The sequence below is a fragment of the Myotis daubentonii genome, chromosome 11 (assembly GCF_963259705.1).
Source record: "Myotis daubentonii chromosome 11, mMyoDau2.1, whole genome shotgun sequence".
In the NCBI taxonomy this organism is placed as follows: Eukaryota; Metazoa; Chordata; class Mammalia; order Chiroptera; family Vespertilionidae; genus Myotis; species Myotis daubentonii.
The window spans coordinates 32,346,543-32,373,873 of NC_081850.1; the positions used below are offsets into that span (position 1 = coordinate 32,346,543).

Consider the following 27,331-nt stretch of genomic DNA (forward strand, 5'->3'; position numbering starts at 1 on the left):
CTATATGGCTACAGTATGGTCTCCAGATAGTGTCTGCAACCCAGGAGATATGCAGGGTGATTGATTGGGGTGAGGAAAGAAAATATTACAAGGTCAGTGTATTCAAACTAAGGGCCCGGAGCATGAAATTTGTGCACAGGTAGGATCCCTAGGCCTGGCCAGCGATCAGGGCCAATCGGGGCCTTCCGGCTGCCAGCCGGAGCCTTCCTTTGTTCGTGCCACCCCTTGGTGGTCAGTGCACGTCATCGCGAGCAATCAAACTCCCAGTCTCCTGGTCGAACTCCTGAGGGAACACTTCGCATATTAGCCCTTTATATAGAGAGATTTTATTTTATTTATTTAATCCTCACCCAGGGATATTTTTTCATTGCTTTCAGATAGAGTGGGAGGGGGGAGAGAGAGACATATTGATTGGTTGCCTCCAGCACAAGCCCCTATTGGTCCAGGGATGGAACCTGCAACCCAGGTACATTGCCCTTCAACCAGCAACCTTTTGGTGCTGGGTCCCACACTTTAACCACGAGGCAAAACCTGCCAGGGCTTGGCTTGCTTTTTGTGGTGTTTTTAATAGCACTATGTCTGTAGTTCATAAGTATAATAATATGTTAATATATGTTGGTAATATATACCAACATGTTATGCATATTTGTAATATAACTAGAACCAAGAAACAACATATCTATTCTCAGGAAGGTTATAGTTTTAGAAGGGATCTCATTCATTTGAAGCAACTGAAAGAAATATCAATTATCATTAAAAATGGGGAGAAAATAAGTGGAAAGGAATAGTGAATACTTAACAGTTAGGAAATTATGCACAAAGCTTTAGAAACTGTCAAATAGTAATAAGAATTTTTGACTCTGGCAAATTTTAAACCATGATGTTTTTGAAAGCTTTAAGAATATTGCTATATAGTCAGAAGATTGCTTTTTCTACTTTTAAAAGGTTGTGGTTAAAGAAGAGGCATCATCAGTGATCCCAACAGAGCTAAACCTAAGTATTGAGTGCAGTGATGAAAGGGTGAGGTATTTTAATTAAGACATTTATTGAGTACCTGCTGGGTACTTGGGAGGCAGTTTTTCTCCCCAAGAGGTTTAAAAGATGGTACATATACAGTTATGATAAAAAGTAAAATATCTTAAAACTGTGGTTCATTCTCAAATTTATTCCATTGTCAGAACACCTGGCAATCATGCAACTATTTGCAGACTATCATGAAATCTTGATATATTTGGTGGTATCATATGATTTTTTTTTTTTTTCCTGCTGGGAGCCCAAAAGGCTTTGTAAAATTACAGGAGGAAACCCTTGATTGAAGAATTTGTATTTAGTACCTTAGTTTTTCCTCCCTTACAAATGAGAGAACATAATCAGGATGGTAGATCTTGGTTCATTCAGCTCATGAAATAACTATATTGCAAGGGTGCATACCTTGAAGACTACTGTGGTGAGCTTTATTATAAAGTACTAAGGGGGTGCAAAGGAGTTGTAACTGCAAGGAAGGAGGAAGGAGCTGGAATTGAAAAATACTTCATTAGATTTTATTCTAGAGGTTAAAGTTTTGGAGGGTGGATAGAACATTGATAGATGAAGTTGAGGAGTTCATTTAACAATTACTTCAACTATTATATGTTAAGTAAAGCCCTGTAGATACAATGATAAATACGACATTATTTCTTATTTCAAGGTGGTAGATAAACAGAAACAATCGAAGGTATGGAGTCAAAGGAGTGCAGAGTATCCCAGAGGAATAGTTTATACCCAGTGATTAACTTAATCACTTAATCATTAGAGTATAGGATAATGAAGGGCTGTAGTGGCAGATAAGTGTAGAAAGGTAGATTGGAGCTATAAAGATTCTTAATTGCTTGCTAAGGAAGTTAGAATGTAGGCAGTATAGATCTATCATAGGTTTTAGCTAAGGGGTGACATGATTTTACTAGTATTGTGAGTTTGAAAGCTGACATGGAAGAACAGAGAATGAAGAAAAGAAACCAGTTAAAAGGCTATTGAGTTAATTCCATGAAAAGATAATAGGCAGTAGGAAAAAAAGTGGATGAGGATATGAAAGAGGTATATTCAGCAGGTAAAATGGCAAGCTATTGGATGTGGGATGTGAAGGAAAGGATGATGTCCAAAATGAATTCAAGCCTAGGTGATGGTGGTGATGCTTCTGAGGGAATATGAGAGGAGGCATTTATTTGAAGATACTCAGCTGATAATTATGGGAAGGCTGCATATGTAGCTCAGCTGAGTGAGTAGGGCAAGATTCGAGAATATTTGATTAGGATTTAACCTGCAGAAAGGTGATGGTTGAAGACACGGGAGTGAATGAGATTTCCCAGGTACGCTAGTTAAAATACAAAGGGGACCTAAAGGCAGAACTTTATGTAAGTATTGAGTACATTTACTGGAAAGATGAAAGTTTAGAAGAAGATGATTAAACTGTGTATGATATATATTAAAAGCTGAAATGGTTAATTAAGAAGAGGCAGTTAATGAAGATGAAAAGAATTTATTCTGAAATAAGTAAAAGTTATTTTATATAGTAAACTTACAGACTTTATTATTTTAGGAAATTTTGTTCCATTTGAAAATATTAATTTGAGACTGATTTAGATTTAATACAGTAAAAATGCACCAATAGATTCTAATGTGTTCTGCCTTCTTGTCTGTTTCTCATTGTATCTGTGCCCTCCTTAATCAATTTATAACTACATTTTTATTTCTAAGAAAAACTGGAGCAGGGGGAAAGAAAATCATGTTTTTGGAAAGAAGATTGGATCCCTTTCAGTAGTTGTGTTTTAGCTTTCAAGTCATCTGTAGGCTATGTCCCTGAACTTAGAGGTGCCCGGAACAAATCATGGCAGTTTTCATTTTCAAGAACAAATAATAGCAGTGTTCATTTCTAAGAAACTTGCATAGTGATATAAATCTTTAAAATACACATTAATTGAGGTGCTTTTTTTAAAAATTGGGAATGAATAATAAACCCCAGTGGTAGTATTATTTATCACCTAGCCCTTTGTATATTATCTCCCACCTCGGACCTGTGAATATTCCAGAATTAATCATGCTTAAAAGCCAGGATATTAAGTATATACACTGAAAAAATACTTGGGCAAACCAAAAAAGTGTTAATAATGGCTATTACTAAGTAGAAAGATCATGGCTATTTTTCATTTTCTTCTTTTAACTTTTCTATATGTCCTAGATTTTTTACAATAAGCATATTTTATGGTTAAAAGATTTTACTTAAAGGAAATTACTATTTACAAATTTGATTAAATTATGTATTGGTAAAATAGGGTTAACCATATATATCACTGAAGTTGTAAGATAGTATACATTCATATTAAATGTGTAACTGAGTAGTGGAACTGTAGGTGATTTTTAATTTTCGCTTTCACTTGATAATTTTTTCTACAGTTTTATTTTAATGTTCAAAATATAAAATCTACAGATTTTGTAAGTACAGTTTTAAGAACTTGAAATAGCTAGTGCTAAGAACTCACACAAAACTTTCATATTTAAGGCATTTGAGTACAGCTATTTGAAAGTACCTTCAGAAAAAAATAACTCTTCTGACAGATTTTATATTTCTTTTTTTAAAATATATTTTTGTTGATTTCAGAGAGGAAGGGAGAGGGAGAGAGAGAGAAACATCAATGATGAGAGGGAATCATCGATTGGCTGCCTCCTGTACGCCCCCTACTGGGGATTGAGCCCACAACCTGGGCATGTGCCCTTGAGCAGAATTGAACCCAGGACCCTTCAGTCCACAGACTAATGCTCTATCCCAGCGGTTCTCAACCTGAGGGTCGCGACCCCTTTGGAGGTCGAACGACCCTTTCACAGGGGTCGCCTAAATACATCCTGCATATCAGATATTTACATTACGATTCATAACAGTAGCAACATTACAGTTATGAAGTAGCAACGAAAATAATTTTATGGTTGGGGGTCACCACAACATGAGGAACTGTATTAAAGGGTCGCGGCATTAGGAAGGTTGAGAACCACTGCTCTATCCACTGAGCCAAACCAGCTAGGGCATATTTCTTTAAATGTATGTCTGGAAATTCATTTCTATCCCACTACAAGATAAAAAAAGAGAATACAGATTGTAATAACCAGTTTAAGGTAAAACTGCTTGATTAAATCTCTTGCTATATTTTGTTTTTGTTTTTAATATATTTTATTGATTTTTTACAGAGAGGAAGGGAGAGGGATAGAGAGTTAGAAACATTGATGAGAGAGAAACATCGATCAGCTGCCTCTTGCACACCCCCTACTGGGGACGTGCCAGCCACCAACGTACATGCCCTTGACCGGAATCGAACCTGGGACCTTTTAGTCCACAGGCCAACGCTCTATCCACTGAGCCAAACCAGTTAGGGCCCTCTTGCTATATTTTGTAAATACTTTACTAATATTTCTCTTTTGTGAGAGTTTAAACCTTCTAAATTAGAATTAGTGAAAAAACACTGCCAAGATATAATGCAGAAAGCGTTTGATTTGTTATTTAACACATGAAGTATTTGGGGGATCTTCTCTTTCCAAAGGATATCCCCAACCCTCTCTCAGATACATCTCGTTTGCTAGACTTAAGTTTTCTTTCAAATCTCAATTTATAATGACATTTGGGTTTGCAGAAACTTTAAAGGTAAACTGTTTTACTTAAATCTTACAATTTAGAACTACCCTAGTACATTGTCATTTATGGTATTGGTGTAACATTTTCAGTTGTATGAGATTGATATCAGAAAGAAAATCTCACCCACAGAAATGCGTACCACGATTAGAATATTGGGATTATTTTCCCTATGGCATCTCATATTTTATGTTTTGTTTATTTTATTAGCATCATGTGTTTCGCAAGGAACACAGTTTATCTTTATTTTTTTATTTTTTTTCCCTTTTTTTAAAATTTCTTTATTGGTTAAGGTATTACAAATGTGTCCTCATTTCCCAATAATCCCCAACCTCCCCGCGCCCCCCCCCCCCCCCAATCCTCCCACTCAATGCTCTCATCCCCCTGTTGTCCGTGTCCATTGCTTTGGCTTATATGCATGCATACAAGTCCTTTGGTTGATCTCTTCCCCTTACTTCCTCCCTCCCCTACTTTCCCTCTGGGGATTGATAGTCTGATCGCTGTTTCTCTGTCTTTGGATCTGTCCTTGATCATCAGTCTATGTTGTACTCTATATTCCACAAATGAGTGAGATCATGTGGTATTTATCTTTCTCTGACTGGCTTATTTCACTTAGCATAATGCTCTCCAGTTCTATCCATGCTGTTGCAAATGGCAATAATTCCTTCTTTTTTACCGCAGTGTAGTATTCCATTGTGTAGATGTACCACAGTTTTTTATTCCACTCATCTGCTGATGGACACTTAGGCTGTTTCCAAATCTTAGCTATGGTGAATTGTGTTGCTACGAACATAGGAATGCATATATCCTTTCTGATTGGTGTTTCTGGCTTCTTGGGATATATTCCTAGAAGTGGAATCACTGGGTCAAATGGGAGTTCTATTTTTAGTTTTTTGAGGAAACTCCTTACTGCTCTCCACAATGGCTACACCAGTCTGCATTCCCACCAGCAGTGCAGAAGGGTTCCTTTTTCTCCACATCCTCTCCAACACTTGTTGTTTGTTGATTTGTTGATGATAGCCATTCTGACAGGTGTGAGATGATACCGCATTGTCGTTTTGATTTGCATTTCTCATATAATTAGTGACTTTGAGCATGTTTTCATATGTCTTTCGGCCTTCTGTATGTCCTCTTTTGAGAAGTGTCTATTTAGGTCTGTTGCCCATTTTATTTTTTTTAAATGTATCTTTATTGATTTCAGAGAGGAAGGGAGAGGGAGAGAGTGCCAGAACATCCACGATGAGAGAGAGAGAGAATCACCGGTCAGCTTCCTCCCGCACACCCCACACTGGGGATCGAGCCCGAAACCCAGGCATGTGCCCTTGACTGGAATCGAACCCGGGACGCTTCGTGGTCCACAGGCTAATGCTCTATCCACTGAGCCAAACCGGCTAGGGCTGTTGCCCATTTTTTGATTGGATTGTTTATCTTCCTTTTGTTAAGTTGCATAAGTTCCCTGTAATGTTGGAGATCAAACCCTTATCGGTGATATGATTGGCAAATATGTTCTCCCATGGAGTGTGCTTTCTTGTTGTTTTGTTGATGGTTTCCTTTGCTGTGCAAAAGCTTTTTATTTTGATGTAGTCCCATTTGTTTATTTTCTCTTTAGTTTCCATTGCCCTAGGAGCAGTATCAGAGAAGAAATTCCTTCAGCATATGTTTGCAATTTCATTGCCTGTGGATTCCTCTAGTATTTTTATGGTTTCCCGTCTTATGTTTAAGTCCTTTATCCATTTTGAGTTTATTTTTGTGTATGATGTGAGTTGGTGGTCTAGTTTCATCTTTTTGCATGTATCTGTCCAATTTTCCCAACACCATTTATTGAAGAGACTGTCTTGACTCGATTGTATGCTCTTGCCTCCTTTGTCGAATATTAATTGGGCATAGTGGTTTGGGTCGATTTCTGGGTTCTCTGTTCTATTCCATTGATCTTTATGTCTGTTCTTGTGCCAGTACCAAGCTGTTTTAAGAACAGTGGCTTTGTAATACAACTTGATATCTGATATTGAGATCCCACCTACTTTGTTCTTCTTTCTCAGGATTGCTGCAGCTATTTGGGGTCTTTTTTTTATTCCAGATGAATTTTTGAAACGCTCGTTCTAGATCTGTGAAATATGCCGTTGGTAATTTAATGGGGATTGCATTGAATCTATAAATTGCTTTGGGTAGTATGGACATTTTGATGATGTTGATTCTACCAATCCATGAACATGGTATGTTCTTCGATCTGTTTATGTCTTCCTCTATCTCCTTTTTCAGTGTCCTGTAGTTTTTCGCATATAAGTCTTTTACCTGCTTAGTTAAGTTTATTCCTAGATATCTTAATTTTTTTGGTGCCATGGTAAATGGGATTGCTTTTTTAGTCTCCCTTTCTGTAAGTTCACTATTGATGTAAAGAAATGCCTTAGATTTCTTGGCATTAATTTTGTATCCTGCTATATTGCCAAATTCACGTATTAAGTCTAATAATTTTTTGATGGAGTCTTTAGGGTTTTCTATGTACAGTATCATGTCGTCTGCAAATAAGGACAGTTTTACTTCTTTTCCAATTTGGATGCCTTTTATTTCTTCTTCTTGTCTGATCGCAATGGCTAGTACTTCCAGTACTATGTTGAACAGGAGTGGTGAGAGGGGCCATCCCTGTGTTGTTCCTGTTTTTAGGGGAAATGGTTTTAGTTTTTGCCCATTGAGTATGATGTTGGCTGTGGGTTTGTCATATATGGCTTTTATTATGTTGAGGTATGATCCTTCTATTCCCACCTTGCTGAGAGTTTTTATCAAAAATGGGTGTTGAATTTTGTCAAATGCTTTTTCTGCATCAATTGATATGACGATGTGATTTTTATCTCTCAATTTGTTTATGTGATGTATCACGTTTATTGATTTGCGGATATTGTACCATCCTTGCATCCCCGGGATAAATCCTACTTAGTTGTGGTGTATGATCTTTCTGATGTACTGCTGGATCCGATTTGCTAGAATTTTGTTTAGTATTTTGGCATCTATGTTCATGAGGGATATTGGCCTATAATTCTCTTTCATTGTGTTGTCTCTGTTTGGTATTAGGGTGATGCTGGCTTCATAGAATGAGCGGGGAAGTGTTTTCCTTCCTCTTGAATTTTTTGGAATAGTCTGAGGAGGATAGGTTTTAGTTCTTCCTTGAATGCTTGGTAAAACTCCCCTGTGAAGCCGTCTGGTCCTGGGCTTTTGTTTGCTGGAAGCTTTTTGATGACTGCTTCAATTTCTTCCATAGTTATTGGCCTGTTGAGATTTTTAGATTCTTCCAGATTGAGTTTTGAAAGATTGTATTTTTCTAGGACTATGTCCATTCATATTTTATGTTTTAAACTGCTCTTCAACTTTAGTGGTGGGCTGCTTAACAAATAGACAAATAAAGGGACACCAGTATTCTGCTAAATACACAATTCCTGGTGAATTCAGGGTTTTTTCTCAAGTTTGTTTTAAAAATAAGAACAGAGTCCACTTCATTTGCACGGAAGGAGAGAAACAGACCATCTGAAAAACTTATTACATATATATGTTTTCAAATCGAAGTGTAAATTTAAATTGTTTCTGTGCTAATCCATAGCTCAGTTTTAACATCTGAATTACTAAAATTGGAAGATAAATATATTAGAGTATAATCATTAAATAAAATTGAAGACATTTTATATTTTTCTTGAATACTTGTGCTTGAGGAAAAACAGGTTTAAAATTAATTCTCTTTGTACAGATAAACTAATTTCCTAGCTTCCTCACTTTCAGATTTGGTGCTACCTTATTGGTAAGCCTTTTCTGAGCACACTATTAAAGTACTATCCTTCTCCCTAGACATTATCTATTTTTTTAAACTTCCTTTGTTTTCCTTCATTTGTTGCATTCTAACTTATAGTATGATTTAATTACACATATCTCTTTCTCCTTTCTCACTAGAATCTAAAATCTATGAGGGCTGGGACTTTTTCTGGTTGGTTTGTTGTTTGACTTCTATAAATGTTGACTTGAAGTTAAGCAGTAAGTGGTGAACAGTTTTACATTCTATATGTTCTAAGGTCATTTTCAAAGGTTTGGAGGTTCATGTCTCTCAAAGGATGTTTCCCAGATTGCCAGCATTAGAATGGTGTTCAAAAGCACCTTCCTTGGCCCCAGAATAACATATTTAAATCTGTTAATTCAGAATCTTAGAGCAGAGATTAGGAATCTACATTTTTAATAAACTCCTGGATGATTTTTTTTTTTAAAGTCTTTATTGTTGAGAGGATTACAGGTGTCCCCCTCTTCCCCCTCCCCCAATTATCCCCCTTCACCTGGCTTACGTCCCGCTCCAGGCCTTCACCACCCTATTGTCTGTGGCCATAGGTAATGCATATATGCATGTAAGATCTTTGGTTAATCTTTTTCCACCCCCTCCTTCCCTCCTTCCTTCTGAGATTTGTCAGCCTGTTCCATGTTTCCATGCCTCTGATTCTATTTTATTCACTAGTTTGTTTTGTTCATTAGATTTCTTGTTCATTTATTTTGACTTATAGATTCAACTAGAGGCCTACTGCAGGAAGATTCCTGCAAGAATAGGGCTTCCTGTGGCCTGAGCGAAGCGGAGAAGGGAGTGAAACCGCCGAGGTGGGCTTCCCTCCCGCCTCCGCCGCCCTGCTGGCTTCCCTCCCATCCTAGTTGTCTTCAATCTTTGCTCCACGCCTGCATATGCAAATTAACCACCATCTTTGTTGGGTTAATTTGCATACTCACCTGATTGGCTGGTGGGTGTAGCGGAGTGACACCAATTTGCATGTTTCTCTTTTATTAGTGTAGATTGTCGATAGATATGTAGTCATTTTATTGTTTGTTTTTCTTTCTCTTCTTCTTCTTAAAGAATACCCTTCAACATTTAATGTGATACTGGTTTGGTAGTGATGAACTCCTTTAGCTTTTTCTTGTCTGTGAAGCTCTTTATCTGACCTTCAATTCTAAATGATAGCTTTGTTGTAAATCCTTGCTATTCATCCTTTTGAATATTTCTTGCCACTCCCTTCTAGCTTGCAATGTTTCTGTTGAGAAGTCAGCTAACAGTCATATGGGTGCTCCCTTGTAGGTAACTAATTGCTCTTCTCTTGCTGCTTTTAAGATTTTCTCTTTGTCTTTAAGCCTTAGCATTTTAATTGTGATGTGTCTTGTGGGGCCTCTTTGGGTTCCTCTAGTTTGGGATTCTCTGTGCTTCCTGGACTTTCAAGTCTATTTCTTTCACCAGGTAGGGGAAGTTTTCTGTCAGTATTTCTTCAAATAGGTTTTCAATATCTTGCTCTCTCTTCTCCTTCTGGCATCCCCATGGTGTGAATGTTGATATGCTTGAGGTTGTCCAAGAGGCTCCTTATACTATCTTTATATTTTTTTATTCTTTTTCCTTTTTGCTCTTCTGGTTGGGTGTTTTTTGCTTCCTCATATTCCAAATCATTGATTTGATTCTCGGAATCCTCTACTCTACTGTTGAATCCCTGTGAATTATTCTTTATTTCAGTTAGTGTGTATTTAATTTCTGACTTGTCCTTTTTCATGTCTTTGAAATTCTCACTAAGATCCTTGAAAGACACACTAAGTTCCTTGAAGTTCTCATGAAGATCCTTGCGTAACCTTATAACCATAGTTTTGAACTCTGTATCTAGTAGTTTGCTTGGTTCCATTTCTTTCATTTGTGACATATTTCTTTGTCTCTGTCTTTTGTCTGTTTTCCTGTGTTTGTTTCTATGTATTAAGTAGCGCTGCCATATCCCCTGGAATTGGCAGGGTGACCTGTGTAGTAGGTGTCCTGTAGGGCCCAGTGGCTCAGCCTCCCCAGTCACCTGAGCTGGGCACTCTAGGTATGCCCCTGTGTAGGCTGTGTACACAGTCTTGTAGTTGAGCCTTGATTGCTGTTAGTGTCACTGGGAGGAATTGATCTCCAGGCCAATTGGCTGTCAGGGCCAGCTGCTACTACAGTGGAAGAGCTGCTATGCAGCCCCCCCCCTCCCCCCCCATGGAGCAGGACTTGCTTCAGTGCGGCTTTGGTGCTCTCTGAGTCTGCCTCTTGAATGTGTCACTTGTGGATGTGTAGAGTTATAATATGGTATGGTATGAAGGTGTTCACTGGATGCACCGTTCTGGGGGCCTCCTGGAAGGTGCAAAGTCAGCCATTGCCTGGGACCACCTGGCAGGAGCTACAGAGAGGTCTGCAGATAGCTGCTACTTCTATTGGGCTTGTGAAGTGCCCAGGCAAGGCCCAGCTGTGAAGCAAGGCAGGCTGATGCTAGTGCCAGGTCTTGGGCCTTTTATTGGTAGGTTTGGAGCATGCTGACACCAGCTGCTGCATGTTTGAGAGATTTTAGCAAAGTCTGTAGCCTGAACCAGGACAAGCCATTCATATGTAAAAGCTGGTGCAAACAGCTTGGGTGGGGCTGCAAATTAGATGGGGTGGGGTCTCAGGGAATCACCAGGGTGGAATGAACAGTGTGAGCCAGGCTGATGGAAAGTCAGATATGGCTGCCAGTCAGTTCTGTGACCAGGGAGGTCCCAGCATAGGAACAGTGACTCCTGTGAGCACCCCCTGTGGAAGAAAGTGGCCTCCAAGTTCCTACCCCACTGCCAGACAATCCAGTTTCTTCCCGTATGTCCTTGGGTCCCCCAAAGCTGCCTGGCACTGGAGATAAGAGGGATTGACTCCAAATAAGTTCGTGCTCTGGCCCTTTAAGAGAAACACCTGGGTCTTCAGGAGCTTCCTAGTCCCGCAGCCACAATCCTCACTGGTTTTACAGCTCAAAGTTACAGGGACTTCTCTTCCCAGCTCTGGAACCCTGGGCTGGGGGTCTGGTTTGGGGCTGAGACCCCTAGCTCCTCACAGGAGGTCTTGGAGATATCCCTCCTGATTAAAAAAACACCACACATGGGTGTCGGACCAGCCCATTCCAAGCCTCCATGCCTTCTACCAGTCTTAGTGTGCTTTCTTCTTCTCTAGTTACAGGACTTCCATTCAGCCAACTTTCAGATGGTTCTAAATTTTGATGGTTGTCCTGTATTTTAATTGTAGTTTTGATATGGGTGTGGGAAACAATGAGTACCGGCATTTACTTATGCAGCCATCTTACTTCTCTCCTGAATTGATTTTTATGCACAATAAGGTTTGAGGACTGATGTTTCAGGGTATAGTTACATTGTTTCATGTTTGATTTTCACCTCACAATTTAGAGTTTTCCTTTCATTCAAGTATTTTTATTTTGCACTGCTTTTACACTTGTCAACCCTTATTAGCATTGTATTTTGGGTTAGAGTTGGAATGAAGGGAAGACAGGAGGAAAGAGAAGCAGACTCATATGCTCATGTCTACATGGAATACACCTTGAAGAAGTAACTGGTAAAAAATGAAAGTGTTGTGGGGAGAGGAGAGTAAGGAGACATGATACCAGGTGTTTGAATTTTGCTCTGAAAAGGAATGGAGCCCTTGCTGGTGTGGCTCTATTGGTTAAGCATTGCCCTCTACACTGAAAGGTTGCCAGATCAAGGCACATGCCCAAGTTGCAGGTTCAGTCCCTAGTTGGGGTGTATGGGAGGCAACCGATCGATGTTTCTCTCTCACATTGATGTTTCTCTCTCATATTGATGTTTCTCCCTCCTTCCTCTCTCTCTCTCTGAAATCAATTAAAAAAAAAAAAAAGAATGGTGGGCCCTAACTGGTTTGGCTCAGTGGATAGAGTGTTGGCCTGCGGACTGAAGGGTCCCAGGTTTGATTCTGGTCAAGGGCATGTACCTTGGTTGCGGGCACATCCCCAGTAGGGGGTGTGCAGGAGGCAGCTAATTGATTTTTCTCTCTCATCGATGTTTCTAGCTCTCTATCCCTCTCCCTTCCTCTCTGTAAAAAATCAATAAAATATATTAAAAAAAAAAGAAAAAAGAATGGTGGGACATTGAAAGTCATGAGTTTGTCATAGAATATTACACAAAGCAAACTATTTTTAGATTAGTTTTCCATTGTTTTAAAACTTTTAATCACAGAATTTCTAACACATAAAAAAGCAAAACGGGCCTGGCCAGTGTAGTTCAGTGGTTGAGCATCAACCTATGAACCAGGGGGTCGCCTTTCAATATCTGGTCAGGGCACATGCCAGGGCACATACGGGATTGTGGGCTCCATCCCCAGTGGGGGCGTTCGGGAGGCAGCTGATAGATGATTCTCATTATTGATGTTTCTTTCTCTCTTTCACTCTCCCTTTCCTTTCTGAGATCTAGACAAATATATTAAGGGAAAGGGGAATAAGCAAAATAGAAGGTTCGAACCCTCGTGCATGTTACCCAGTCCCAAACAATATTTATTTATGGCTGGTTCTGCCTCATCCATGTCTTCTATATACCTAACTTCTATATCTTTTGAACAGATCATTGACAGCAGATTATTCTATAAATGCTTCAGATTGTAACTCAGAGATGAGGACTCTTGTTTAAAATGTAACTATAATGCCGAATCAAACAAAAAAGAATTCTTAATAGCAAGTATAGATTTCCCTTTCTTTCCTTTCTCCTTCTCTCTCTTTATCCATACCTCTGTCCCCTTCTTTCTTGCAGTGATTTTGTTGGAAGAAACAAGGTTGTTTGTCTAGTCTCCCACAGTCTTGGATTTTGTTGATAGCATTTCATGTTTTGTCCTTTGTATTTCATATAAATTTGTGGTTAGTTCTAGCAGTTTGGTCGAAATCAAAAGCCTGAAGTTAAGTACCTTAGGTCCTATTCCCATCCGCTTGTACCTATTTAAACTTGTTTGTATGATCTTACATTACTTGTCAGCTACTTGTTGTGTTTCTCATTTGATTTTGGGGAGCAATGAAAAGAGATCCAAGGTTAGCTCTCATAGCATTGCTCTGAATTATGTCAGGTAAAGTATTATATTAATTGACCTAATAGCCTTTTGATGGGTATTTTAATTTGTGATTCTCTTTTATAGTTCTGTATGAGTTCCAAGCCTTTATAAAGTTTAGAGTTTTTAACTGGAGCTCTAAACAGCCTTCCCCCACCCCCACAGTATTCAAAAGTGTTTGTGTGAAAGAGAGAGAGAGAGTGAGAGAGGGAATATGAATTTGTTTTTGTAGAAAGAGGGTGCAAAACTTTATTAGGTCAGTAGAGAGACATAGATCCCAAAAAAGGTTAAGAACCATATGTTTAAACCACAGAATTAACTAATATCCAGTAAGTTATAATGATGTTTGGTTAAAGTGGAGAAAACTCCAATTAACTAAATGAAGAAAAAATTAGGCCTTTAACAGCCATAACAACAGAGAATCTAAATAGTACCTCTTGTATTATGCAAATGTTTATACTATTAGGTTTTTAAAGAGACTTGTTTAACTCTGACCTTTAAGTAATGGTTTTGTTCTGCATTATATTAGAGGAAGAATGTCTTGGAAATAGCTTTCTTGGTATTTAGTACATTGAAAGTCTTAATATGTGACTTACTATACTGAAGATGTCATACCTTTGTGAGTAAAGTGAGTTTAATTCTGGTTTTGCCAGTGACACTGTGTTGAATTAGACATGAGCTTTCTCCAGAATTCCATTTGCAGTCATTGGCCTTTAATTTTATCAAATTCAGAACAATTTTAAAACATCTTGAGTGCCTTCTCTATCTACTTAGAAGTCTCTTTCTTTCTATGTCTAGTGAAATTCTAATATTACTTAAGGCTCAGCTCAGATGACATCTCCTTTATGAAACCTGATGTAGAATTAATTGCTTTTTTCCTTGTAATCCATGAGTCTTTGTTTTGCATATGTTTATAGCTTTTTAAAAAAAATTATGTTAGGAATATATCTGTCTCCCTCTCTGTACTGTGTCTCTATTAGGGCAGAGGATATGTCTTCTCCACCACTGTATCTCCAGGGTCTTGGGCATACATAATAGTTGTTTGGCAATTCTTGAATTAATGAAATAAATGAGCATATGAAAAAAGATCAAATGATATATTTAATTAGATCAAGTAAAAATTCCTCTTTAAAAAACTCAGCAGACTTGTCATCTCCACAGGAAAACTTTGCACATCTCTTTCTCCCTCTTCTTTTCAGCATGGGTTCCATATATTCCTCTGTTCTTACAGAACCCACCTTTGGGGGGTCATATGATTTATACTGAAGTTTTTGAATACCTTGATATTAGAGTTAACTGTTTGCATATCTATTTGCCTCACTAAATTTTAAGATTGAATTTGCATTTTTGTATCTCTTCAAGTGCAGAGAAGCTTAATAGGTATTGAATTGAATCATATCCTCCCTTCAGGGGTGAATATAGTATTTATATTAAATATGTATGATTAATGTAGTAAGACAGGTATAGTTCATTTTATTCAACATCTATATATATAAAAGCCTAAACGTCCATCCGATCGGTAGCTATGGTGCACATTGACCACCAGGGGCAGATGCTCAATGCACAGGCATGGAAACGTGGAACAGACTGATGAATCTCAGAGGGAAGGGGGGAGGGTGGGAAGAGATTAACCGAAGATCTTATATGCATACCAGAGGCCTGGTGCCAGGCCGAGGGAACCCACCGGTGCAGGAATCCATGCGCCAGGCCTGTAGTGTATTTATAATGCTTATTATTTGATAGGTACTATGGAGGGATTCAAAGGTGAATATGGAAAGATAGGAGTTGATAAACGTAAGTTGATATACAGGTCATTCCAGGCAACAAGAATAGCATGTTCAAAATACAAAGGCAAAAAAGCCACTGTATATAGCTAAGGAATACCAATAGTTTAATTTGGCTAGAGTGTCTTATATAATAAAAGACTAATATGCAAATTGTTCCTTCGACTGGGAGTTCAACTTGGAGTTTGACCAGGGGGTGGGGCCGGCCGGCCAACCTCTCTCGGCCCCTCCCTCTGGCTGGCTTGGCCCAACCAACCCTAATCGGGGCGGGCGGCCAGACCCCACCCGTGCATGAATTTGTGCACCAGGCCTCTAGTAGTTATATATAGAAAAGTAGTGACAAAGTGTGACTGGGAAGGCCAAATTATGGAGCTAGATCATACAGGGCCCAATATGCTGTGCTGATAGTTTGATAGTCCATTTTAGTGAGTTACTATATTAAAAGCTTTTAAGCTAGAAAGTTAAAAGGGACACATATCTGAGATGAATTAGAGGAGAAAACTAATGTCAATTTAACCTTTTCCATCCCTTAATTTTCAGCGTCTCTCAATTTTAATTTGCATTTGACTTTGTTTCTCTTGGGTAATGGATTTAATGAAGGATTATATCAAAATATATCTGGAAAATTTTGTTTTACATTAAGCAGAATTCTAAAGTAATGCTGGAAAGAAGAGAAAGACAATACTTTCTTTAGCCAGATATTTAGATAATATGCTAGATTTAAATATATGCATAATTTAGGTTGGACTTAGTTGTTTTGTTTTTCTAATTGAATAATTTCTGTCTTCTCCCAGTTCTCAGGAAAAATATGTTATATACAGAACTTTACCCATTTAAGTTTTTGTCTACCAAGTTATTTTCAACAACTTTGTTTGCTAATAATTAAAACAATGGAATATGACAAACATAATTAAGAAATTGCAAACACATATTGACATCAGTTGCTTAATGCTTAATTTGACAGCTTGGGTTTTATAGACCCAAGTTTGTTACAGAAAGATAATTACAAGAACATAGCCTTAAAATTAATAGCATAACGTCCTAAATAAAAGTTTCTAGAAATGACTAAATATGATGGTAGTTTGTGGTGATCCACAGACTACTGAATAAGGATGAAAACCACAGATACCCCAGTTTATCTAAGTCTTTGTTATTGTGCAGTTGCCAATACATTAGTAATTTCTTCTACTTATTAATTCCATTATAGGGAATTTGTTAAAATTTAATTCAGAAGTTCTTAGTTATACTCAAGTGTTACTTATTTTTTTAAAAATATGTGTTTATTGACTTGAGAGAGAGAGAGAGAGAGAGAGAGAGAGAGAGAGAGAGAGAGAGGGGGAGAGGAAGAAAGGGAGAGGGAGAGAGAGAGGAACATCAATGAGAGAGAAACTTCAATTGGCTGTCTCCTGCACATCCCCTACTGGGAATGGAGTCCAAAACCCAGTGGTGCATGGGACAACACTCAACCAACTGAACCACACCAGCCAGGGTGCAAGTCTTATTTTTAAAACACTTTCATGGCAAGACTGCGTAAGTTATAGAATAACAGACCTATTTTTTTATTAGCAGTTTAAATCTTTTTTCTAATAGTTAACATTCATTCATTCCTTTCCATATATTAAATACTAAGCAATCTACACGCTCTTTGAAGAAGATTTGGAAAATAATAGAAAACGGTCAAATATGTTATATAATAAAAGGGTAATATGCAAATTGTCCCCTCAACTGGGAGTTTGACCAGGTGGGGCGCGCCCCCTCCCCCATTGGGGTGGGCTTGCCGGACCCTATCCATGCACAAATTAGTGCACCGGACCTCTAGTTTAAAATAACCAGACAGAAGTAATCATCAGTTGTTAGCTTTTTTTTGGTTTTTAATCCTCACCCGAGGATATTTTTCTGTTGGTTTTCAGAGAGAGTAGAAGGAGGGGGAGAAACATTGATGTGAGAGGGACATGTCAATTGGTTGCCTCCTTGCGCTCCCACATGGGGGAGCTCTGCTCAGCCACAAGCCAGGCTGATGGCTGCCAGTACAGCAGTGGTGGTGGGAGCCTCTCCTGCCTCCTCAGCAGCGCTAAGGATGTCCGACTGCAGCTTAGTTCTGCTCCCTGCTGGCAAGTGGACATCCCCCGAGGGCTGCCAGGCTGCCAGAGTGATGTCTGACTGCCAGCTGGGGCCCACTTCCCCAGGGAGCGGGCCTAAGCCAGCAGGTGGACATCCTCCGAGGGGTCCCGGACTGTAAGAGGGCATAGGCCGGGCTGAGGGACCCCCCCAAGTGCACAAATTTTTGTGCACCGGGCCTCTCGTATTTGTAATACAAATTATTAAAATTATTATGCATATAAAATACAACTATTGTGAAAATCTAAATGGTATAATTGAAGTGTAACTGTATTATACATGGACTTTTTTTTAGCAATATAGGGCTTAGTGTTTAATTTAGTAATTGTTTATTAATTGAAAAAAATATGTATATCTAGTGGCAAAAATTAAATAGTACAAGAGGTAATGCAATAAAAATGTCTCCCCTTCTCACCAGCCCCTTGGTCTCCTACTATCAAGAGACTATTGTGGTTACTATTTTCTTTTATTCAATTGGGTATCTAATAGCCATCTCACATTTTAAACGTATTCAAAACTGAACTTTTGTTGTGCTGGGGTCCAACCCCAGCAGGTCCAGGGGTCCCCAAAGGTGTGGACGGAGTCGGCGAAGAAGGAAGGACACAGAGACAGCGTTCAGTTGATCAGCAGCCTAGCCAGGATCTCTAGCCAAGTTCTGGTCAGGATCTCCAGCGAAGTTCTGGTTAGGATCTCCAGTCAGGTTCTGTGTCCATGTTCTCTTGCTAGGTTCTCCAGCCAGGTTCTCCAGCCAGGTTCTGTAGCCATGTTCCCTCGCTAGGTTCTCCAGCCAGGTTCAGTCACCAGGTTCTAGTCAGGTTCTCTTGCCATGTTCTATCCAGGTTTTGTAGCCAGGTTCTGTCCAGGATCTTTTGCCATGCTCTCTTGCTAGGTTCTGTCTCTAGGTTCTGTGTCCTGTTGTCTTGTTACATCTGTATTTATACCAGTTAATTCCAATCCTATCAATCTCTATTCCAAAGTTTAGGGCGTTTCTTATCTCCATTCCAGGGAGTAAAGATTATGTAGCTTAAGCGTGATGGTTCGTAGTTAAAGTGATTAACTACCCACCTGGCACTTAGTTAAGGGGTTTTATTCCCTCCCTAACTTCAGGGGAAAATCCCTACTTGGGGAAACAACCTTTCTCGGAGAGGTGACCTTGGTTAAAACACATAGCGCCAAGAAGGTGAGCAAACATATTAAGAACAGTATGTCATATGCGCCAGGTCCCTTGAAACATGCTGTGCAGATGTTTCTTCCCTGCAGCGACTGTGTCAAGCAGTAAGGGTGGACCGGCTCCCGGCATTGTTGTTTTGTTTTCCTTTACTAAGCCTATTCTTACCTTCTGAGTAAATGACCCCACTGTCTACCAAGTTGCTCTAGGCAGAAAAACTAGCTGAGACCTTTTCACTTACTTCCCATATTAAGCATATGAACCAGTTCAGAGTTTTCTTCCTCTAAACTGTATTTTAAATCTTGTCTATTTTTTCCATCATCACTGAAGTACAGAATCATTATCTCTTGCCTGGAATACTCCTGTAGTTTCCTGTCTTGTTTTCCTGCTTCTGCTGTTTCTCCTATAGTCTGTTTTTTAACCAGCGGCCAGAGTGAACTTTGAAATATGTACATTAAGAGACATCAGCACTCTGCTTAAAGCACTTCAGTGGCATTTATGAGCATAGAAAGGAGTTTGGCTTGCTGTTCTTTACATACCTACCAAGCCATTTCTCAACTGAGGGCCTTTATACTTGTTCTTTCTTTTATCTAGAACACTATCTCCAAAGGTTTTTTGTTTGTTCATTCATTTGTTTTTGTTATGGTGGCTCCTCCTCCTATCACTACCTCAGAGAAATTATTCTTGGCTACTTCACAGAATTTATAATATCTAATTTTTAATTAGAACTTATGTACATATTTGCTTGCTTATATATTTTTTTACTAGCATGTAAGCTTAATGAGGACAGGAATCATTATTTACCATTTTTATAGTACATTAAATTTCTATTGTATTTGGATCTTTTTCTTTTCTTTTTGTTTCCCACCCCCCGCTCACCTCATATGCTCCTCACTGCTCACCTGATGTCTCCTGAGTCCCCATTTAGCCTTGCCCCACACCTCACAACAGAGCCCCAGTGCTTGCTGGCTGTGCCTCACCTCACGTCCTCTTGGTTGCTTGCCTCAAAAGTGGTCCCAGTGACTCATCCCCAGTGCCTCATCCTGGCCCTTTGTACTTGGATCTATTTTGTACCTCTCTCCACTGTGCTGTTGGTGTGTCTCACTGTTCACCTAGATACTTGTAATGTGAGATTAAGCTTATTTTAAGTAATTATATAATGCAATATAGTGACAAGTAATATGAAGGGGAAAATAGAGAGTGATGGGGATCCTAGTTACAGTAGTCAAAGAAGTCCTCTCAGATATGCTGGCATTTGAACAGACAAATGAATGAAGTGATAGTGCCTAACCATACAAATATCTGGGGAAGAAGGCCTTTCAGGATGAAGATCGGGTGCAAAGTCGATGTTGGTGTGACTGAGAGTAACAAGAAGACTTTGATAGCCAGGACAGACAGACCTAAGGGCAGAGTGGTAGAAAATGAGGGCTGGAAAGTAGATGAGGGCCATATCATACTAGGTCTTATAGGCCATCAGAACTTTGGATTATATTTTAAGTGTAACTAGAACGCTTTGGAGGAAACAGGGCAGGGAATGACATGATCTTATTTCCTTTTAAAAGGATTATCTGGGTTGCTGTATGCAGAGTAGACTGTAGGGAAATTAGAGCCGAAGCCAGGAGACCTGTCATGAAGAGATTGCAATAGTTTAGGTGAGAATTTGAACTCATACATGTACACACTACTCAGTGCCATATGTATGTTTACATATACACTTGTATATAATTTCTTTTGGGTCAAAATATATTTTGTTTAGAAACTGCTTTTTTATATTCAGCAGAGTAATGGCGACATATTTTACAGTGAGCATAAATAGATTTATGTAATTTATAATGGATGGGTGCTATTTCATATTGTGGGTACAGTATTTTAGTTAATTTGTCTTGTATCAAAGGACGTTTATGTTTTCAAGTATTTTTTAAATAAACAATATTCTGTGTGGGGGGGGGCTTATAGTTGCAGAGATATCCTATATAATAAAAGACTAATATGCAAATTGACCGAACAGCAGAACAACCAGTCACTATGACACGCACTGACCACCAGGGGCAGACGCTCAATGCAAGAGCTGCCCCCTGGTGGTCAGTGTGCTCCCACAGGGGGAGCGCCACTCAGCCAGAAGCCCTGAGCCAGGCTCATGGCTGGCGAGTGCAGTGGCAGTGGCAGGAGCCTCTCCCGCCTCTGTGGCAGTCAGACATCCCTCAAGGGCTCCAGGACTGCGAGAGGGCACAGGCTGGGCTGAGCGACCCTCCCGAGTGCATGAATTTCGTGCACTGGGCTTCTAGTGTGTGTGTGTGTGTGTGTACACACACACACACACACACACACACACACACACACACACACACACTGAGTGGCCAGATTATTATGAACACCTGACGTTTGTAGGCAAATTAGCTACAATTTCATGCTGAAGTTGCTAGAGGGCCAGACCATTATAAATAGGGAAGCAGATTGTTTACCACAACAGTAGAAGTGATTTTTTTCTGAAGGTATGGGTAAACAACGCGATTTAACAGCCTTTGAAAGTGGGATATATTTGAAAGTGAGTGGCCAGATTATTATGACCACCTGACGTTTGTAGGCAAATTAGCCATACGCTGCATTGTATGGGATATGGAAGACAAAGGCCTGTACAAACACCTTTGCTGTCTGCAATTACCAAGATAAAATGTCTCCAATTCGCACAGGAACATAAGGATTGGACAGTCGAGCATTGGAAAAAAGTCATGTGGCCTGATGAATCACGTATCCAGTTGCATCATGCAGATGGCAGAGTGAGAATTTGGCGGAAACAGCATGAGAGCATGCACCCCACATGCATGAGTACAACCCTTCAAGCTGGTGGGGGCAGTGTTATGGTTTGGGGCATGTTTTCCTGGCATGATTTGAGCCCTTTAATTCGTGTGGAACAACGTCTGAATAGCACAACATACCTAAGTATCAATTCTGATCAAGTTCATCCTATCATGTTGATGGTGTATCCCAGTGGAGATGGTTTCTTCCAACAAGACAGTGCACCATGCCACGGTGCTCGTATTGTGCAGGAGTGGTTTCAAGAGCATAAGGGAGACTTTACCTTGCTTAGGTGGCCCCCACAATCACCAGATCTCAATCCAATTGAGCTTTTGTGGGATGAAGTTAAAAGAGCCATCAGGCAGCTGGTTCCACAACCATCAAATCTCACAGAACTGGACAGTGCTATTCATCAGGCATGGTGTCAGATTCCTCGCATCACCTTTCAACATCTCATGGAGTCAATGCCAAGAAGAATCGCTGCAGTATTGAAGGCAAAAGGTGGCCCAACAAAGTACTGATGGGGTGGTCATAATAATCTGGCCACTCATAATAATATATATCCCACTTTCAAAGCCTGTTAAATCACGTTGTTTATCCATATCTTCAGAAAAAAATCACTTCTGTCGTAAACAACACCAGTATTTATAATGTCCTATTTATAATGATTCCCTATTTATAATGGTCTGGCCTTCTAGCAACTTCAGGCTGAAATTATAACTAATTTGCCTATAAACATCAGGTGGTCATATAATCTGGCCACTCAGTGTATATATGGTACATTATTAGAAGCATGACAGGTAAAAAGGTATGTGCATGTTAAATCTTAATGATTATTACCAAATTAACTTTCAGAAACACTCCCAATTTTACACATCCACTAATGTTATATGAGAATTTTTCTTTCCTTAGAATCTGCTCCAACACTGAGTTAGTGTCAGTGTTTAATCTTTATTTGTTGATATGAGAGAAACATAGTTTTCTTTTTTAATTATGAATAAGTATCAAAGCTTATAAGTTTTTATTTCTGATAAATAATAAAGGATATTAATTTCTTTTTGGTCTTTGTTCTGAGAAAATGCTGTTAAAAAAGTAATTTATTAATTTCATCTTATAAGACTGAAGTTAAAGGATACAATTGAATTTCTGACTTTTTTACACAACAAATTTCCCATGTGACATACTATTTCCCTCAACTCAACTTATCTCCAGTGTTCTACATACACTGTGACCTCTGAGAAGTTACTGTGTTTCAGTTAATATTGTTTATTAATGTTCTCTTCTATTAGTATTGATGAGGAAGTGATTAAAATTACAGATGTAGTTAGTTCCCCAGTAAAAACTCTATACTAAAATGAACCCAAGTATATTAATTCAGCATACAGATGTAATGTTATTGTACATAAAAGAATCATAGCCTTAAAAGTATGGATAGTTTAGCCTAAATTCTTCAGAATTACTCAAAAGCTAGTTTAAAAGTTCATTCTCTACCTAAAGCTGAATTAAAATATTATCTTCTTATAACAGAGAAAACACATAATAGTGCCATAATTCAGTAGAACCTTGCAGTTATACCATTTGTGGGACCTAGGTGGCCTAAAAGTAAGATTGTTAAGTTTTTCTAACTTAGAGTAACAAAACACTGTAAATATAGTCCAAGATGGACAGGAGTTTAATTGTATTACATGCCATAAAGGCTTATGTTTTGGTGAACTTTTAGCCTGTTTTATGTTGAAGCCTATAGGAAAGCAGGGAAATATGACTACAGGATCAACTTTGAATGTATATAAATTCTTCTCTAGGATATTGAATGCTTACTTTGAGTAGTGACTTGATTTTGCCATTGTAGAAACAATAGCATATACAAAACCTTCAGAGGCTCTGGCATTGTTTACAAAGGTAGAAGAGCAGATTTTTTTTCCCTCTGATGCTTTTTACAGTTAACACATATAGATACAAATTCAGAAATATTTTTAGTCTAGACTTAAAACTTTGTTTAATGTAATGTTTCTTTTTCCAGTGTGAATGGTTTTAATCAGTTATTTAAAATTCATTAAGGGAATTTATGGACAATTAAGCAAATTGCTGAGAAACTTTTTCACATCAATATCTTTAAAAATTAGGTCAGTATCTTAGTGTATTAATAAAATATTATAGACCAGGGAAACATTTGTGGTGAGATTGAAGAGGAATTGTTATATTCTTATAGTTTAGTCAGAAGATTTCCAAATTTATAATTAGATTGTAATACAACTTAAAATTATATATTTTAATGATTCATATAATTTCCTCAAATTATTTATATATCATAAATTTTCTCTCCCAGAGTCTTTTTCTGTTGTACATTTTTCCACACCAATGATAGGTAGAATGAAATATATGAAGAGATATAAAGATAAGGTACATTTTAAGTTTGCTCACAGTAAACTTTCTTTAAAGAGGTAGTGCTTTAATAGCTAATTTTAATACTTCAGTTATGTGTATTTTTTTAACAAAGGGAAGGAGCTATCAGTGATTTCATGAGCTGAGTAAGGAAAATTTAAAATTATATAGGGAGGATAAAATGATCTGGAGCATAGTTAAGTTTGCTAAATACTTTTTATGTAGTTAGCAAAAGGAATTCTTAAGATGCTGGTTAAGGGGGCTTATTGCTTACTCAGGAGTTTTGACCTTGTGAATTGACTTATTCTTCTCCAAGGCACTTGAGAGAAAAGACAACGATAGCAGTTACATCTAGAGGCTATTATGGATTGGAGGATGAGAAGGGAACTGCATGTACTTCAACAAGGCGTCGGTCAACACCGCGAAGTTTGGCGGGCTTGACAAGTGGAGTTTTTGAATCTATAATGGTTCAAGTTTTGAGACAGGAAGAACAGCTGAGAGCAAAAGAAGAAAAAAGGTAAATGTTAAAAAAAATTAAGTTCATGTTGTTCAAATTTCCAGGAACTACTTTCGAAGAGTAGTTGTGTAACTTCTGTGTGCCCATATCAAATTTCTGGGCTCATTTTAAAAGTATTCAAAAATGCATTGCCACCAAAGTATGAATTTATAGTGAAATATCATAATGACATTTGTTTTAAAAGACAATTTTAAGTTTTAGACCAAATTATTTTGAAGCAATACAAAAATAATTTTTTTAAAAGGTATTTTTATTGATTTCAGAGAAAGGAGAGGGAGAGAGAGAGATAGAAATATCTATGATGAGAGAGACTCATTGATTGGCTGCTTCCTGCTTGCCCCACACTGGGAATGGAGCCCACAACCCAGGCATATGCCCAGACTGGGAATCGGAACAGTGACCTCCTGGTTCATAGGTGTCCGACGCTCAACCATTGAGCCATGCCAGCGGGCCAAATAAAGTTTTTATAAAAGATTTCAGAATGCTTTTTACATTTCTAGATTTTATTTCAAATTAATTATTAATTTTAAATTAGGGGAATTTTATATAGATTTGTGTAGCTTAGAATAGACTCATAGACCTTTAAAATTAGGAGAAACTCCAGGGATTATGTAGTTCAAAATGACACACAGATTTCACCTCTGCCGTTCCTCCATTGGTATTAATTTCCTTGATAGCTGTGATTATTCTGGGCTCATCAGGAAAGAATGTTGTGCTCAATCAGTGTTATCTTCTAGGATCTGGGAGCATAGACCGATGGCATTTATAAACGTTTTACTTATAATAAAAAAGAGTAGGGCCCAAACAGGTGAGTATTCAAAAAGACTGGTGACTTTTATACTAAATCAAGTCTCAAACTCTGTTAGGAGTGATTGCTGATATAATAGGGAACTGCTAATTCTACTCAAAGGCAATTGATAATATTTTTAAAAAATATTTTTATTGATTTCAGAGAGGGTGAGAGAGAGAGGGGGAGATAGAAACATCAATGATGAAAGAGAATCATTGATCGGCTGCCTCCTGCATGCCTCCTAAGGGCAATCGAGCTCACGACCTGGGCATGTGTGTGCCCTGACCGGGAATCGAACCGTGATCTCCTGGTTCATAGGTCAATGCTCAACCACTGAGCCATGCCAGCCGGGCCAATTTGTAATATGTTGTTGCTCCTCTCATAGTAATAAATGTAGCTTGCTTTGATATTTGTAGGATTAACACTTAACCTTGAAGCTTTCTACCACCATACTTTTATATTAGTGATTAATTTTGAACCCAATAGTGTGAGTAGATTGGAATGGCAAGAAATTAAAGAAAAGCAAGACTTGTAGGGAGGAGACTATAGTATTTTAGACCTTCACTACTGATGTCCAGAAATAGGGAGAGGTCAGATTGTTCTAGGAACAGTCAACAGGGCTTAGTACCTTTCTTGATATAGGGGGACCAAGGAAGAAACAAAGATGAATCAAGACATAATTGCAATAAAGACATTAGCAATAAGATTTTAAAAAGAGTGATTAACACATATTGAGAATGACTGTTTGGCAGGTTTAGCCCTAAGAGCCTTACGTATTTAACATTTATTCTGAGGCACAAAGAGATTAAGTAATTTATCCAAAGTCAGGCAATGCTTGAGCTATGGGCAACATACAACCATAGGCAATTTGGCTCTAGAGCTTATGCTCTTAAGCAGTATGCTATCCTTGTAACTTGTAAAGTGGTGGAACCAGCAAAGAACAAAGAAGAGCTTGAATTTATGGTGTGGGGAAAGATCAGCAATCTTCAATTGTTTTAATAAGTTTGAAGTGATGGAAACATTTAAGCATTCAAGTAGGAATGATTAGTAGGAAACTAGAAATATGACTGAATCTTTTTCTTTTCTTCAGTTTTATATATATTTGTGTGTGTCATTGGTGAATAAGACCTGGGGGGAAATCCTTCTTTAAGTGTCTTAGTAACTATGATAATTTAATGGAATAATATGAATTAAGCTCTCTCTTTGGGTATAGTGTTTACTTTTTCTTTTAATTATATGTATTTTATGCATGGAGTAAGAAATAAAATAAAATTATAATAAAGGCCCATATACTCACTTCCCAGCAGTTTTTAAAGAAATTAAGCATAGGTATAATCAAGCTCTCCAATATTTTTTCTGTGTTGCCAGAATAAACCATTATCCTGATTCCCATGAATTTTATTATTGAATTTTAACTATTCTTTTATATACTTTGTCAGATATATATATGCATTGCAAATATTTTCTCCCAGTCTGTGGCCTGCCTTTTCATTTTCAGTGTTTTTTTGAGGAAGAGAAAATATTAACTTTGAGTCCAGTTTTTTAAAAATTTTGTGCTTTTGATGACCTAAGAAATCTTAGCTTACCCAAGATTATGAAGATTTTCTTTTTCTCCCCAGAAATTTCAAGTTTTATTTTTTGTGGTTAGGCCTATGAACCATTTGAAATTAATTTTTGTGGGTGATTTGAGGTAAGGTTAAAAGTTTATTTTCCTTCCAGATAAACAGTTGTTCCAATATCATTTGTTGAAAAAAACTATTCTTTCATCACTATTACTTTTTCATCTTTGTTGAAAATCAGTTGAACATAAATACTTGTGAATCTTTCTAGACTTTCTGTTCTTTTCCATTTATCTATTAGTCAGTACTAATGACTTGATTACTATGTTTTATATAGTAAGCCTTGAAATTTAGTAAATGAATCTTCCAACTTTGTGTTTTATTTTCTGATTTTTTTTTCCCAAAATTGTTAGGCAATACTAGGTTCTTGCTTTTCTGTGTGATTTTAGAATCATATTATTAATTCTTACATAAAAACAAAAGCCTAAGGGAATATTGATTGAGATTGGATGTTATCGATCAGTTTCTGGATAATTGTTTAATTTTAATTTCTCTTAGAAGTATTTTGTAGTTTTCAGTGTTGTACACATTTTCCACATTTTTTTTTCATTTTTTCCACATACTTGGTTAACTTTATCCCTACATATTTCATATTTTTGATGTAATTGTAAATTACTTTTAAATTTCAATT

The 27,331-nt window shown here is 38.0% G+C and overlaps 1 protein-coding gene across 1 annotated transcript in view; it reads left to right on the top strand.

Moving 5' to 3' along the window:
• KIAA2026 (KIAA2026 ortholog) overlaps positions 1 to 27,331 on the top strand; it is a 108,855-nt gene that overhangs the window by 4,905 nt on the left and 76,619 nt on the right. The window contains exon 4 of the mRNA XM_059658715.1: positions 24,091 to 24,291. Within this exon, the coding sequence (XP_059514698.1) occupies positions 24,091 to 24,291 (201 nt within the window). The remainder of the gene's footprint in view (positions 1 to 24,090; positions 24,292 to 27,331) is intronic.